This window comes from Heterocephalus glaber, unplaced genomic scaffold (assembly GCF_053883595.1).
Source record: "Heterocephalus glaber isolate CG9 unplaced genomic scaffold, H.glaber_assembly_v1.0 deba00001733, whole genome shotgun sequence".
NCBI lineage: Eukaryota > Metazoa > Chordata > Mammalia > Rodentia > Bathyergidae > Heterocephalus > Heterocephalus glaber.
Window position 1 is genome coordinate 11,171,158 of NW_028258444.1, and position 17,270 is coordinate 11,188,427.

A 17,270-nucleotide genomic window follows, 5' to 3' on the forward strand; every position below is an offset into this window, starting at 1 on the left:
GAGAAATTTGCCTTTTTCCTTCCAGCATTAGTTCTGCCCCCCCACCCAAGATATCAATGGGAGGTTCTTCCCCAGGGTATGATTAATAGCCCCAGTATCTGCCACAATTTTGTGTCATGTTCTTTAAAACCCTCTCATATTACTCATTCTAATGCCCTTATTTACCATTACATGTATGATATTCTGCTTGCTCACCCTGATTCAGTTGTTCTCGCTCAACCCTGTACTTATTTAATTTCTCACGCCAAAGCTGTTGGCCTACACAGTGCCCCGAAGAATGTCCAGTAATCTCACCCTAGAGATATTTAGGGTATGTTATTACCTAAAACAAACCTATCCAACCTTAACATCTCTTAATATTCCCTTTAAACTTACTCTAATTTTATTACATCTCCTGGGACATGTTAATTGGTTTTGCTCATCCATGGAAATCCCCACTTATAGTTTACAAAACCTTTTTTTTTCCCCTTAAATACTTTTATTGGTACATTTTAGGTATACAGTAGGTTTACGTTTATCATTGGGTGCTTGTACCTGTACATGATGTATCTTGGTTCTTATTTTTGCCCCATTACCTATGCGCCCTTCACCCCCTTCACCCTTCCCTATTTATATAGACTTCATTTCCATTTTCTTTCTTTTCTCATAATTTTTCCTTTCCCTTCTTTCCTTTCCCCTTCCCCTCCCACCACTCCTACTCTTTTGGACCTTTTCTTCCTATTTCACATTATCAATTATTCATTTTAATCCTTATTTACACTTTCAGTTTCTCACACTAGAGAAACTATTCGGTATTTACACGTGTGGCCTATTTATTTCACTTACATGTATGGCCTCAATATGCATCCGTTTAGCTATAAATGTCTCTAGTTTCTCATTCTTTATGGCTGAGTAGTACTCCATTTTATTAAAAAAAAAAACCACATCTTTATCCAGTTTCCGGTTGATGGGCACTTGGGCTGTTTCCAAGCTTTAGCTATTACAAACTGTGTTGCTGTATATCGCTATGGTATGATTCTTTTAATTCTTTGGGGAAGATAACCCAGCAGGGGAATAGCTGGGTCAAATGGGACCTCCAGCCCTAGTTCTTCGAGATATCTCCACACTGATTTCCATAGTGGTTGCACCAGTCTGCACTCCCACCAACAATGGAGAAGGGTTCCTTTCTCTCCACACCCCCGCTAGCATTTGTTATTGGTTGATTTCTTGATAGCAGCCATTCTTTCTGGGGTGAGGTGGAATCTCAGTGTTGTTTTCATCTGCATCTCTCGAATGACCAGTGACGTTGAACATTTTTTCATATATTTGCTGCTTTTACTTCTTTGAGAAATGTCTGTTCATTTCAGATGCCCATTTTTGAATTGGGTCTTTAAATTTTGGGGGTCTGATTTTTTTCAATTCTTTATGTATTCTAGATAGTAGACCTTTGTCTGAGGTACACCTGGTAAAAAATTTTTCCCACATTGTAGCTTATCTCTTAGCTCTGTTGGTGGTTTCTCTTGCGGTGCAGAAGCTTTTTAATAAGATGAGATCCCAGTTGTTGATTCTTTGTGCTAGTTCCTGTGCTGCCGAGGTTTTGTTCATAAAGTCTTTTCCTATGCCAATGTCTTCAAGAGTTCTACCTATTTTCCAGCAAGTTTAGTGTTTCTGTCTTAATATTTAGATCTTTAATCCACTTCCATCTTAGTTTAGTGCATGGTGGTAGGTATGGGTCTAGTTTTAATCTTTGGCAGGTTGAAATCCAGTTTTTCCAACACCATTTATTAAAGAGGCTATCTTTCCTCCAGTGAGGATGGTTGGCTCCTTTGTCAAAGATGAGCTGGCTCAATGGTTCCGGCACCTGCCTCTCAAGTGCAAGGTCCCAAGTTTAATCCCTGGTACCTAAATAAATAAAAAGACTTGTTGGGGCTGGGGATTTAGCTCAGTGGTTCTGGCACCTGCCTCGCAAGCGCAAGGTCCGGAGTTTGATCCCCGGTACCCGCCCCCCCCCAAAAAAGAAAGAAAGATGAGCTGGCTGAGCGTGTCTGGAGTTGTTTCTGCATCTTTTAATCTATTCCACTGATCCTCGGGTCTGTTTCTTTGCCAGTACCATGCTGTTTTTATCACAGTAGCTTTGTTAGCATAGTTTCAAGTTGGGGATTGTGATACCCACAGCCATGTCTCTGTTGCCTAGAATTGCTTTTGCTATTCTAGGTCTCTTCTGGTATCTTATAATTTCTTTTTTTAAAAATATATCTTACAATTTGTTTTTTTCTTTTTTCTTTTCTTTTTTTTTTTTTTTTTACTGATTTTTAAGCCCAGGACCTTATGCATGGTAGTCGAGTGCTCTACCATTGAGCTACACACTCAGCCCTTTAACTCACAGTTAAATATGGAATATACTACTTATTGGGCACTTTATATCCCCATGGAAAAAATAAGGTGTTTTTAGCTTTCAAAGTAGATATAAAGTATTGACTTTGTTTTTTTCTTACAGCTGAAAAATTTCCTGTCTTTTGGGAAATTTGAATGCTACATACTAATTTAATAACAATTCAGTACTTTTATGATTGATGGTAAGAAGCAATTTAAGGGAAGACCTTGAGGAATTTAGTATTTTTTTCAAAGAGACTTGCAAAAATAATAATACAGCAAACATTTTTGGAGGACCCAGCATGTACTGGCACGTGTACTATATGCACTTCACATTCCGTTTCTCATTTAGTCATCCTAGTAACTTCAGAGGGGTAAGTATTAGTATTAATCCTGTTTTATACTTGAGAAATTGACCTTTAAGATTAAGTTTTTAAAATTAAATTTTATTTTGTCCCTTTTCCCCCCTCAAGCCCTGTACAAAAGCTTTGTTTCTATTTCTTTTTTAAAAAGAAATTTTTTAAATTTTATCTCATTCTCCCCCTCAAGCCCCATCCCTTCCCTATATACAAAAGCCTTATTTCCATTTTTCCTTCTGTTTTCACTTTTTTCTTGTCCCTTCCTTCCTTTTTCCCTCCTCCCTTGTTCCACTGCCCATTTGAACATTTTCTTCCCATTTCCCAGTAACCATTATACATCTCAGTCCTTATTTCCACTTTTGGTTTCTCACACCAGAGAAACAATGCAATATTTAAACATGTGTGTCTCATTTATTTCACTTAAGAGTATGATCTCAAGGTCCATCCATTTAGCTATAAAAGTCTGAAGCTCATCCTTTATGGGAAAGTAGTGCTCCATTGTATTAAAAAAAAAACCAAAAACCCACATTTTTATCCACTCATCAGTTGATGGGCGTTTGGCTGTTCCCATGATTTAGCTATTACAAACTGTGCTGCTGTAAACATAAGTGTGGATATATTGCTGTGGTATGATGCTTTTAATTCTTTTGGGAGGATACTAAGAAGAGGTATAGCTGGGTCAAATGGAACTTCTAGTTTTAGTTTTTTGAGAAATCTAAACTGATTTCCACAGTGCTTGCAGCAATCTGCACTCCCACCAGCAGTGGAAAAGGTTTCTTTTTCCCCACAGCCCCTCTAGCATTTGTTATTGGTTGATTTCTTGATAGCAGCCTTTCTTTCTGGAGTGAGATGGAATATCAGCGTTGTTTTCATTTGCATCTCTCCAATGACCAGTGATGTTGAACATTTTTTTTCATACATTTATTTGCTGTTTCTAATTCTTTAAAGATTGTTAAGTTAACCAGCTGTGAGTGTTGAGCTTTACCTTTTGTGGAGTTTTTGTTCTTGTTGTTATTGTTATTATTAAATCAGGTGATATATTACTCCTATCTTACACCAAGTTTTCAAATTTATTTCACATGTATTTCACCCAGTATTGCTAGAAGTACCGTGAGTGCACAGAGCAGATTACTGATACATGTTCTGTAGCTCCCTATTTTTACTGTGATAATCTTTTTGTTAGTTTATTTTACATCAGCTGCTAACTGGAGATCGGTGTTCTTCCTCCTTCCAATTCCCCAAGTTCCTCCACAAAACCCACCCTGTTGCTGAAATGTTAAAATATCAAGAGCATATTACTTTGAAAACTAGTTATAATTTTGTATTTTGCTTCTAAATTTATTAAGCCAGAGGTTCTCCTCTTCATTTGTGCTAAAAGAATAGCAAAATGTTTCCTTTTCATCTTTCACTTGATCTTAGCCAAAAGGCCAAGAAGCGATTCCTTTTCATCTTTCTAGCTCAGCATTATCTCCTTGCTTGCTGTTGCTTATGTGTAAAATTCTTGTACTTCTAAGTAGAATACTTCTAACACAGTACACCAAATATATGTGATATCTTTCATGGTTTTATTTCTACATTTCTTAGGAAACTAGAAATAGAGTTATAACATCCTTACTCTCTGAAGTTTTTTTTTTTTTTCTTTTTTGGTATCGGGGATCGAACTCGGCTCATTGCGCTTGAGCAGCAGGCGGTGAAACCACTGAGCTAAATCCCCGGCCAAAGTATTCTATTTTTGTTTTGTTTTGTTTTGTTTTGTTTTGGTACCGGGGCTCGAACTTGGGTCCTTGCGCTTGCGCAGCAGGCGGCGAAACCACTGAGCTAAATCCTCAGCCCTGAAGTTTATTTTTTTATGAAAATATAATATTTTGTTCTCTTTTACTTATTTATTTTTTTGGCTTTGCTCCTTGTTATTTTGAATGCTTGGCTTTCTTCATCGAACAGTTTTGTTTCCTTTAATTCTCATAAAGACTTCACTATTAGTTATATTCATGTTATTTTATTAATGCATTTTTGTTTGTTTACATATTTATCTTATTTAAGAATGAGATTTCCTGGGCCAGGGATTTAGCTCAGTGGTTTCGCCGCCTGCTGCGCAAGCGCAAGGACCTGAGTTCAATCCCAGGTACCAAAAAAAATAAGGATGAGATTTTCTGTACTTAAAAAAAAAACCTTTCCAAAATCAAGTAGAAAAATTAGTGATTTTTAAAAATATATATTTCTTTTCTCTGTTTTAGGATGGCTACCATGGGGTAGTTAATATTGTGCCAGAGAAGCCACCACTGCTGGACAGACCTGGTGAAGGAAGCTACAGTAAATATCACAGTCATGTTGGCTACCAAGAGTATGTTGAGGGTTGCAGTTTTTCTCATGATCGAAGAAGTGGTCTACCTCACAGAGGAGTATGTAAATTTCCCCATGAACTAACCATTATTTCTCTCTCTTTTTTTTTTTGTATCGGGGATCAAACTTGGGTCCTTGCCGCTTGCAAGGCAGGCGGCGGAACCACTGAGCTAAATCCCTGGCCCTTAACCGTTATTTCTTATGTTTGAAATTCATGTAATTAAAATGTATGTGACTGCATAAAAGCAATTGAATAAACATTTCCAACCTGCTATAGCTGTCATATCAGGAATTGTAGTCATGAATCTTGGGGTACTGGACAAAGTGGGTAAGCACACTGGACAGCTCAGAATGCCATTAATTCCAGCTGGCTTACCTTTCTTGTTTGTTAGGGATCAAGCCAAGTAAGTACTTTTAAAATATTAACTGCTATCATTGGTATTTTAATTTTTCTCTTGATAAGTAGAAGTTCATAAAGTTGTGCTGATTTGTTATTAACCTTATTAAAAATATTCCTTGATGTTGTTCCCCTTTTAGCTTTGCATCTTTACAATATTCCTCTTTTACATGTTTTCTACCTTTTCCATTTCCCCTTTTGTACTGTATGTAACATAGTAATTAACAGGACATATTTAAACACTGTTATAATAAAATTTGATCTCATACTGGCTATGGGATTAGTCCCCATAGAGTACACTTGAAGAAATGGAGGTCAGCAATTTCCAGTGGTGGGTATTTACAGGACCTCAGTTCTCTTATTATTACATAATAGTACCTTTGACAGTTCCAAAGCGCTAACAAGACCATTCATTGTGTTCTTGTGTTTGTTTCTAAAGTTTGAAGTATTATAGTCTCCTTGTTATAGAATTGATTTTGTTTTTGGTTCAGATCTTAAATGTCATGCTGTTCCTTGCAAAGATGGGTCAGGTATTGAAAAGTAAATACTGTGCATTGTTTCTGTGCTAGAAATTTTAGATTTTGCCATCAGTCATTTTCCAGGTAGATCCAGGAGGAAACAATTTGATTGTAGCATAAACATTTGTTACCCCTCTTGTGAAAACCCTTTATGACCTTTTAATATAGACAGGGAGTTGTATTTTCTCTGGACTAGTTTTTAAAATGTTATGAGCATGTTTGTTTTTTTTTTTCCCTTCAAAATTGTACCATAGCAGGGGATTTAGCTTAGTGGTTCCAGCGCCTGCCTCGAAAGCGCAAGGTCCTGAGTTCGCTCCCCGGTACCAAAAAAACACTGTATTAGCGCTTCCAGAAGAGCACAGGTGTTTCCTATGGGTCTTCCAAATTTTGTTTGTCTGGGCTGGAGATACAGCTGAGTAGTAGAACTCTTTCCTAGCATGTTCAAGGCTTTCATTTCAATCCCCAGAACCATGAAACAAAAGAAAACAATACAGTTGTATTTGTCTTCATGCTTTATATAATATTTTTCTTTCATTTTCCTTCAAACACCAGGCACGCTTGTCATCCTTACACAATTCTCACAGTAATTATTATCTGGGGTCCACTTACATAAAACAAACTGCTTGATCTGGTATTGTATCACAGCTGTTGAATTGTTTCCTTTTGTTTATATTTAATGTTGAGAAGGAAAATGATACATAAATTTTACTTAAGATTAGGCATGTGTTGATAAAGAGGAACATGAAATTTTTCTTCTTGAATCAGTTTTCCTGATTATAATTTGTATGTTATAATTTTAATGTAATTGAGTATGGATTACTATTTTGTTCCTTTATGCACCTTTCAAATATATCTTAGAGGATAAAATGTGTTAATTAATATTAAATTTACTGCTACATGTTAATCTTAATATAGCTTATCAAGGACAATTCTTTACTATATTGCTTTTTGTTTGTTTGTTTGGTACAGGGGATTGAAGTTGGGTCCTTGCACTTGCAAGGCAGGCTGTGGCACCACTGAGCTAAATCCCCGGCTTACTATATATTGCTTTTTTTTCTTTTATTGTTTTTAATTGTGGCATTTAACAAGAGAGAAGGTGAGAAAAGAAAATGTGAGCTAGGGCTGGGGATTTAGCTCAGTGGTTCCACCGCCTGCCTTGCAAGCACAAGAACCCGAGTTCAATCCCTGGTACCACAAAAAAAAAAAAAAAAATGTGAGCTAGTAAAGTGAAAGAAGTAGTTGCAAGTTTTCTTCTTTGAGCTTGAATCTGAAAATTGATGAGAGAACTTGGAAAATTATGAGTGAAGAAATTATAACCAACTCAAGCCTTTGTTCTCCAGTAGCCATTAACTGTCCTGATGTTGTTATTTGTGTCTTTGGCAGTACATCTGTACAGTATGAATCTGCCAAGTGAGTCACATAATATTAATAGAGGTAAATGGTACTATAGGTTCTCACTATCTACTGTTGATTATTGAAATGGATGACTTATTGTCTTTGAAGCTTAGAAATATTTACAAGAAAAGTATTTTTTCCTTTAAAAATTTTTGACCTTAAAGACTAGATTTCAGTAGTACTTCTGGATATATCCTGCTTGTCCAAAAATTGTTAAGTCTCTAAATAACTGTTATGTTACAGGATGAATCTGGCTATAGATGGTCAAGAGATGATCATTCTGCAAGCCGACAGACTGATTACAGGTAAACAGATAAAGTAATAACAGAAGTACTTTAATACTTCAACTCTCTGCGATGTGTGCTTCCCTCAGGATATAGCTGAAAATATTAGGATTTCAAATTTTGAAAGGAAGCCAGGCATAATCACACATGCTTGTCAACACTCAAGAGGCTAAGGTAGGAGGATCACTGCAAGTTTGAGTCCTGCCTGGGGTACATAATGAGTTCAAGGTCAGCCTGAATTGCAGAGTGAGACCCTTTCTCAAAAAAACAAAATAAATAAATAAAGTTAAATTTTGAAAACAGCAAGCATTATATTCATTTTGTGACTATAATAGAGTGGGTAATTAATATTCTACATATTGTTGACATTTTGTAATTTATAATAAAAATGCATACTTTAAAAATTTCAATTAATATATTCTTCAAGTTAGTATTATTAACATGTCATATGACGTATGAGGTTTAGGTGTGCTGAATTACAAGTAAAGCAGTTCTTTCAGAAATAGCCTTCTGGAATACTTATGTTATTTTATTTTATTTTATTTTATCTTTTGGTACCGGGGATCGAACTCGGGTCCTTGTGCTTGCACAGCCGGCAACGAAACCACTGAGCTAAATCCCTGGCCCAATACTTATGTTATTACAAAGTGTATTCTTTTTTTTTTTTTTTTGGTACCAGGGATTGAACTGAGGTCCTTGCGCTTGCACCACAGGCAGCGAAACCACTGAGCTAAATCCCTGGCCCTACAAAGATGTTCTCAGTTGCTTTATTTTGATTAATAAAAGTCTGTTAGAAAAAAACATTTTGAAAGGCCCTGTCTTTGTTAGCTTTGGTTACTCACAGAGGGTACCTGATAGAATAGTTGGCGAATAAAACTTACAACTAGAGCTGAGCACAGTAGCCCAAAGAGGCTACTGATTGCAAATTTGTGCCCAGCCTGGGCAATTTAGTGAGACCCTCTCTCAAAAACAGGGGCTGGGGATGTAGGTCAGTGGCAGAGTGCTCCAGGATTCAATCCCTGGTCCAATTAAAAAAAAAGTGATGGGCAGATAAGCAACTTTTTATTTGCTCAATTTTTGGTACTGGGAATGAACCCAGGGCTTCACACTGAGCTACATCCCAGCCCTTTCTTTCCTTTTTATTTTTGAGACAAGGACTCACTAAGTCTCTTCAGTTGCATGGACTGGGCTCAGATTGCCATCCTCTGCCTCAGCCTCCCAGAGTGCTGTGTGTACAGGCACAGACCACCATCCCCTATTGAAAACATGATTTTGTCATTTGTTCTTCAAATGACTCTACAGTATTCATTTTGAGAGTTTTAAAGAAGCCCTTTAACGATGTCTTATGAGCTCTCCGGGAAAAGAAGCCCAAATTCCTAGAGAATGTATTGACATGAAGAATGATAGTGTCTGCCATAAAACCATAGGTACCAGGCCAGAGCTGGACTCAAATTCAGTGGGTCAGAGCAATACATTTTATTGTGTTAGGCCTAGTCGATGGCTGTGCACACAGTGGGGTGTGCTATGGCTAAGGAACCCAGGGTCAAGAGCTCACTACCTTTTGGAGCAAGCAGGGAGTTGCGAGCTGGTCCTTTCTCTGGTAGTGAGCAGCCCTTCAGTAGTTAGGCTGTAGTTCCCTTGTCTCTATAAACGACCATAGAGACTGCTTGGCATCAGTATGTAGTTAGGTCTTATAGTTTGACATTCAGATCCCATTACAGACCACCAAGAGAAGCAAAAAAGAATAAATGCTGAAAAACAGGTTTTGATAACATTGAACACTCAGTAGTCATAAAAAGCTTATAGCCAGCTGGGAATGGAAAAGAATTTCCTCAACCTGATAAATAGCATTTGCTGTACTGAAAGGTAAAGTTAGAACATTTGCTTTAAAATCAGAACAAAATAGTGACACCTGCTATTGCTGTTTCAGCTCAGGATGATACATCTTGGCTCTTGCAGGAAGGACAAGCAAAGTAAAGGTGTAGAGATTACAATGGAAGTTTTTTCCCCTTGTTTTTTGGCAGTACTCAGGATTGAACCCAGAACCATCATGCTGAGCTACATCCCCAACCCTTTTTATTTTTTGGACTTTTTTTTTTTTTGGTATCAGAGCTCGAACTCGGGACCTTGCATTTTCGAGGCAGGTGGCAGAACCACTGAGCTAAATCCCCGGCCTGACCATTTTTATTTTTTGAGAGATTTCATGGAGTCACTAAGTTGCCTAGGCGGGGATGTAGTTGTGATCCTCCTGCCTCAACCTCCAAAAGTGCTGGCATTACAGCCATTCACGTATAGATGCGCACCAGAAAGAAAGAAAAACAAAAGAACGATTTAAAGATGATATAGTTTATGTATGTAGAAAGTCTAGGAAAGTCTGTGGGCTATTAGAACTATTAGGAAATTCCCAAAGTTGATCATAATAAAAATTAGCCTAAATTAGGAAATACAATTCTAAAATAATACTGCCTAAATAATAAGTCTGCCAAAATTATAAGATCTGTGCAAAGGAAATTACATGTTACTTTTAAAGGATATAAAAGACCCAAAATACAGCTGGAGATGGTGGCATACAACTGCAAATGTTTGAGCCCAGCCTGGGTGACTTAGTGAGACTGCCTCAAAATAAAACAGAAAAAGGGTTGGAGAAGCCAGGTGAGGTGGCGCATCAGAGAATGTTGCTGGTACTTAGGTTAAATTCTGTTTTTAGGGTATGGAGTTTATTCTATATGGTATGTTGTCATTTTTAAATTTTTTTATTTTTAATTTTATTAGTATGTTGGTAATTCATGTGTTTAAAATCATCTTTGAGAGTGGTTACATGTTCATACCACACAGCTAGTTTTTTTTAATCTCCTTCCCCTTTCCTTCCCTCCCTCTTTCCCTTCCAGTTCCCCTATTCTATTTTTCATTCTTGTTGATATTAATTTTTGTTCATGTTATGGCATGTAATATTTATATTAACTGAGCTTATTAGGTTCCTGTACATGCCATATGTTTATTCTACTTATTTCCCCTTCTCTTCCTCCTCACCCCTCATGGTTTTTCCCTTGGACCACTTCCCTTTTGTAAGACATCTAGTTTCTTGTCCCCTTCTATACATCCTTTATCATTCTCTTTGTACTTTGTCTCACTTGAAAGATACCATATGGTATTTAAGCTTGTTTGTGAGGTTTATTTCACTCACCATTGTATTTTTCAGGTGTATCCATTTTCCTACAGATGTCTCAAATCTGTCATTCTTTCTAGCAGAGTAGTATTCCATTATATAGAGAAACCACATTTTCTTTATGCAGTCATCTGTTGATGGGTATACAGGCTGCTTCCAGGATTTAGCTATTACAGGTTGTGCTGCTACAAACATTGGAATGTATGTATCACTGTAGGATAATGTCTTAAGCTCTTTGGGGAAGATGTGTAGCAGGGGGGATCGCTGGGTCATATGGAATTTCTAATTTCAATTTGAGAAATCTCCATACTGATTTCCATAATGGTTGTACTAGTTTACATTCCTTCCAACAGTGAAGGAGGGCTCTTTTTTCACTGCAGCCATGCCAGCATTTGTTATTGTTTGATTTCTTAATGATTGCCATTCTTTCCAGAGTAAGATGGAATCTTAGCATTGCTTTAATTTGCATTTCTCTGATGGTCAGAGATGTTGAGCATTTTTTCATATATTTGTTGACCATTTGTATTTTTTCCACTGTGAAGTGTCTGTTCATTTCTCTTGCCCATTTCTTGCTGGATCTTTTTTGTGTGTGTGTTGGGGAATCGAACTTGGGTCCTTCCGCTTGCGAGGCAGGCAGCTGAACCACTGAGCTAAATCCCTGGCCCATCTTGACTGGATCTTTAATTTTAAGTGGTTTAATTTTTTTTTAGTTCTTTGTATATTTGAGATACTGTATTAGTCCTCTGTCTGAGGAGTAGCTGGCAAAAAGTTTTTCCCATTCTGTAGGTTGTCTCTTCACTCTACTGATTCATTCTTTTGCTGAACAGAAGCTTTTTAGTCTGATTCAATCCCATTTGTTGATTCCTGCTGTTATTTGCTACACTTACGTCAAGTGTTTTTATCTTTTTTATCATCCAGTAGGTTTAATGTTTAATGTTTAGATTTTTTGATACACTCTGATTTTAATTTAGTATATGGTGAGTGATGAGGGTCCAGTTTCAATCTTCTGTACATAGATAACCAGTTTTCCCAGCACCACTTGTTGAATAGGCTATCATTCCTCCAACATATGCTTTTGGGTTCTTTGTCAATACATCAGACAGTGCTTACTAGAGAAACAGGTTTAATGCAAGATTTACAAATACATAAGAATTTACAAGATTTCCTTACAATGGCTGCCTACAAAGTCAGTCGTGGAAGAGTGCAAAAGGTCTGCCTGCATGCTGGAGATATATAGGATTCAGTTGAAGTCCTGGAGCTCAGTGTGGTATCCCATGAAAGTCCATATCCAGGGGTCGAAGGGTCTGTGGTGGAAGGCTGAAGAATCTCCGCTGGAAGCCAGGAGATAACATCCAAGGTGTAGGTGAAGACTGGAGCTCCTCTGAAGAAACAGAAGTGAGCCTTTCTTCATTTCCCTTTTATACCATGCTGGCGACAATCCTCCCTAAGGTGGGTCTTCCACACCCAAAACTATGCTGATCCAATTTAATTGGGTGTTTCTTACTCAAATGAACACAGTTTACTGTCACAATCCACACTTTGTCAACTTGACAAGCAGACATATTTCTTTAAACCATAATCTCCAGAAACAAAGATAAATTCATTATTACACCTAACATGTTATAACTATCCTGCATAAAATGGAAACACATGAATTCACTCCCCAGAATGGAAGACAGGTTTTCTTTGGATGATGCTTACTCCTAACATTTCATAACTTGGAACATTATAATATGGGTTTAACAATACTTAAGAATTAATATTACCTCAACATATTACGTAGGAAATATATTAAGAAAAAGCTATTACAATCCCATTTCTGTAGCTGATATTTAAAACTACCTTCTACCACCCATATATAATCTTTTGAAGAACTTTGCCCCAGCCCTGTAAGCTGTTACCACCTAGCTGGCAACTGTTTCTTCAAAAGACCATTCCACTCTCATATCAATCCAGCCGCTTCTGGACAGTGGAGAACATGGTAAGACCAGTGAATTCCATGGGCATAAGGCCATTGCCTCACTTCTTTAGCCATAAAATGTGTTCCTTGGTCAGAAGTAATGGTGTGTATAATTCCATGTCAATGGATAAGGCATTCTGTGAGTACATGGATGGTAGTTTTTTTTGTTGTTTTGCTTTTGGTTTTTTGGTAATGGGGATTGAACTCAGGACCTTGCTGAATGGTAGTTTTGACAGAAGCATTGCATTCAGGGAAGGCAAATCCATATCCAGAATAAGGGTCTATGCCAATGAAGACAAAGTGCAGTACTTTCATGATGGAAGTGGTCCAATATAATCAAGCTGCCACCAGGTCACAGGTGATCAGTCACCCAGGGAATGGTGCCTAATCGGGAACTCAGAGTTGGTCTCTGCTGCTGGCTTATTGGGCCTTCAGCAGTGGCTGTAGCCAGATCAGCCTTAGAGAGCAAGAGTCCATGTTGCTGAGCCCATGCATAACTTTCATCCCATGACCATCTGTTCATGAGCCCATTGGGCAGTGACAACGGTGGCTGAAGAAAGAGGTTGATCACTGTCTACACAATGGATTATCTTTTCCACTTGTTAAAGTTTTCTGCTGAGGTCACATTTTGGTGAGCGTTTACATGGAATACAAATATTTTTACATCCTTTTTCCATATGGAGAGGTTTATCCACATACCTCTTCTGCAAATATCCTTATCAGCAATTTTCCAGTCATGTTCCTTCCAAGTTCCTGACCATCCAGCCAAACCATTGGCTATGGCTATGAATCAATATGTAGTAACACATCTTGCCATTTCTCCTCCCAGGCAAAGTGTACTACCAAGTGCACTGCCTGAAGTTTTACCCATTGTGAAGATTTCCCTTCACTTCTGTCCTTCAGGGATGTCCTGGGAAGGGGCTGTAGTGCTGCAGCTGTCCACTTGCAGGTGATGCCTCTATAACATACAGAACCATACATAAAGCAGGCCCTAGCCTTCTCTTTCTCTGACAACTGATTATATAGTATACCCCATGAGACCATAGGTGCATACTGGGAAACAAGTCAGTACAGCAGGAGTAGGAGCCACGGGCATCTGTGCAAATTCTTCATGTAAGTTACTTGTACCCTCTGGGAACCTGCTCTGCCTCAATCACTTATGTGCCATTTCCATTTAATGATAAATTGTTGCTGTGCACATCCAGCCTTATGACTTGGTGAATCAGATAATACCAGCTTATGATAGGCAGCTCAGATTGCATGGTACCGTGTTGTCCCAATGGTCAAGTGTTCAGTTGTTTCTAAGGCCTAGTAGCAGGCCAAGAGCTGTTTTTCAAAGAGAGAATAGTTGTCTGCAGATGATGGCAGAGCCTTGCTCCAAAATCCTAAAGGTCTCTGCTGCAGTTCACTTATGAGGGCCTGCCAGAGACTCCAAATAGCATCTCTACCTGCCACTGCTACTTAGGTACCATTGAATCTGCTGGATCATAGAGCCCTAGTGGCAGAGCAGCCTGCACAGCCGGCTCTATCCTGCTTGCAAAGCTCTTTCCTATTCTTGGTTCCCCTCAAAATTAGCAGCTTTCTAAGTTAGGATAAATAGGCTGCAGTAAAATACCAGGAGGAATGTGTTCCCTCCAAAAGTCAAATAGGCCCACTGGACGTTGTGCCTCTTTTTTGGTTGGAGGGGGAGCTAGATGCAATAATTTATCTTCCACCTTAGGATATCTACATGCCTCATACCACTGGACTCCTAGAAATTTCACTGAGGTAGAAGGACCTTGAATTTTAGTTGGATTTCCCATCCTCTGGCTCTCAAATGCTTTATTAACAAATCTTGAGTGCTTGCTACCTCCTGCTCACTTGGTCCAATCAGCATGTCATCAGTATAATGGATTAGTTTGATACCTTGTGAGAGAGAAAGGCAAGTTGTGACACAGAACTGGAGATTTAATAATAGCCATGGGGAAAAACAGTAAAGGTGTATTGCTGGCTTTGCCAGCTGAAAGCAGATTGTTTCTGATGGGCCTTATGGATACATAATGGAGAACGCATTTGCCAAATTAATAGCTTCATACCAAGAAGATGTGTTAATCTGCTCAAGTAAGGACACCATATCTGGCAGCAGCTGCAGTCAGAGTCACCACTTGATTCAGTTTACAGTAATCTATTGTCATTCTCCAAGACCCATCCCTCTTTTGTACAGGCCACATGGGAAAATTAAATGGAGATATGGGGACCACCAACCCTATGCAGGGGTGGTCCTTGATAGTGGCACCAATCTCTACAGTCCCTTCAGAGATGCGATGTTGTTTTTGGTTTACTATTTTACCAGGCAAAGGCAACTCTAATGGCTTCCATGTGACCTTTCCAACCATAATATCCCTCGCACCACAGGTTAAGGAACCGGTGTTAAGGGTGGTGCCACGTACTAAGTATATCTGTCCCAATTATTCATTCTGGGACAGGGAAATGACTACAGGATGAATTAAAGGACCTACTGGGGTCACTGTGAGTTGGACCTTTGCTAAAACTCAGTTGATCATCTGACTTCCACAGTGCCACAGTGATGTTTTGGTTTCCCCAGAATCAGTGTTAGTTCAGAACCAGTGTGCAGTAGTCCCTGAAATGCCTGATCATTTCTCTTTCCCCACTGTTCAGTTACAGTGGCAAAGAGCCTTAGATTTCTTTGGGGAAGAATAGGAGATTGTTCATATAAACTTTTGGTGGTGCACCAGGGTCCTCCCTTAAGTAGACCTGGCCTCCCCTTCATTCAAGGGGTTATGGGTCTATAAACTGGCTCAAATCTGGGAACTGGTTGAGAGGCCATGATTCTGTTATTGTGATTTGAAGGAGGTTTCTGTTCATTTGCCCTTAAATTTTTTTGATTATATAAATCTAGTAAAAATTTTGTGGGCTTCCCGTCCATTTCTCTTTTGGAAACACCACGGCTAATTAGCCAGCGCCATAGGTGTGCATGTGTCAGACCATTCTGATGATTGTTCTGCTTCAGCTGTCCATTATGATATGTGTATATACCTTGCCCTCAGTGGTTAAGTGCTGCCACTTGACCCCTGCCCCTCCTGGATCCAGTCAAACCCATTGTCCTTAAGTTTCCAAATTGAGTGACTGTGGTCCCCACTGAAAGGTCTGGCATAGAGAGAAGAGAAATGACAGGGCTCTTCAAGGATGCTGGTGCTCCCCTCATGATGCTGGCTGGTTGCTCTGAGCATCTCTGAACAAACTAGTGAAGGAAAACAATGAGCTCAAAACATCCACAGGAAATCTAAAGTCTTCTAATTGTGAGGACAAATTAATAAAGGCAAATAAGGAGCTCAAAGGTTCAAATTCCCAGCTCCAGACACAAGAATTTAAAAGTGTGTCCTGAAAGCAGACTCTCCTCTCCTTTAGCTGCAGGGCCGAGATTGCAGGACCATAGGCCCTCCTAATTCAATTGGCTAAAATACAGCATAAGCATAATGCTTACCCTCAAAGGGTATCTGATGTAAAGGTGAAGGCACTGATCGGAAAAGAATGGGATCCTGTAAACTGGCGTGGAAATTGGGTCAGGGAATTAGCTCAGGGGCCAGGGATTTAGCTCAGTGGTTCCACCACTTGCCTTGAAAGCACAAGGTCCTGAGTTTGATCCCCGCTACCAAAAAAAAAAAAACGCACGGAAATGTTTGGGAGGATCCTGATGAGGCTGAGGGTGTTGAGCTCTTAGACTAGTGAAATTATTTTCCCAGAGGAAGATATTTCTCCACTCAAACAGTGGTGGAAGCATTCCCCACCCCCACCTCCTGCGATGCTGGCCTCTCCTAGTATATCTGAGGAAATTAATCCTATGTTAACCAAGCATGATAATGCTGACCCTTCTTAGGACCCACTCTCACCCATTTTTGCCTCTAGGCCTATAACCTTTGTAGAAGGTTCCTAAAGGTGAGGTACATAGTGTGACCCATGAGGAGATCCACTGTTCTCCCAAAGAATGTCTTGAGTTTTCTGTTATAAGCAGAGGCCTGATGAGCAAGAGTGGGAATGGATTTTACGGGTATGGAACAATGATGGCAAAAACGTACACCTGGATCAGGCTGTTTGTTGATAATGGTCTGTGCTGGAGGCTGAAGAGTCTGCTGGAAGCCAGGAGACAACATAGAAGGTGAAGGTGAAGACTGGGGCTCCTCCAAAGAAACAGAAGCAAGCCTTCCTTCTTTATTTCCCTTTTGAACCATTCTGGCAACAATTTCTGTAGGGTGGGTCTTCCACACCCAAAACTATGTTCTAATGTAGTTGGGCATTTTTTGCTCAAGTTGACACAATCAGTTAACCATTACAGTCAAAGATCAAATAGCTGTATGTGTCTGGGAAAGTTTCTGTATCCTCAGTTCTATTCCTTGATCCATGTGGGGGTTTTTTTCAGTACCATGCCATTCTTATCAGTTGTTGCTTGTAGAATAGCTTGAAATCAGGTATTGCTCTGCTTTCTTCTTTGCTCTTGTTGC

At 39.1% G+C, this 17,270-nt stretch overlaps 1 protein-coding gene across 1 annotated transcript in view; it reads left to right on the forward strand.

The window, feature by feature from the left end:
- Positions 1–17,270, forward strand: part of LOC101724459 (periphilin-1) — a 90,625-nt gene that overhangs the window by 24,236 nt on the left and 49,119 nt on the right. Inside the window, exons 4-5 of the mRNA XM_087200221.1 lie at positions 4,946–5,110; positions 7,605–7,666. Coding sequence (XP_087056347.1) covers positions 4,946–5,110; positions 7,605–7,666 — 227 coding nt within the window. The remainder of the gene's footprint in view (positions 1–4,945; positions 5,111–7,604; positions 7,667–17,270) is intronic.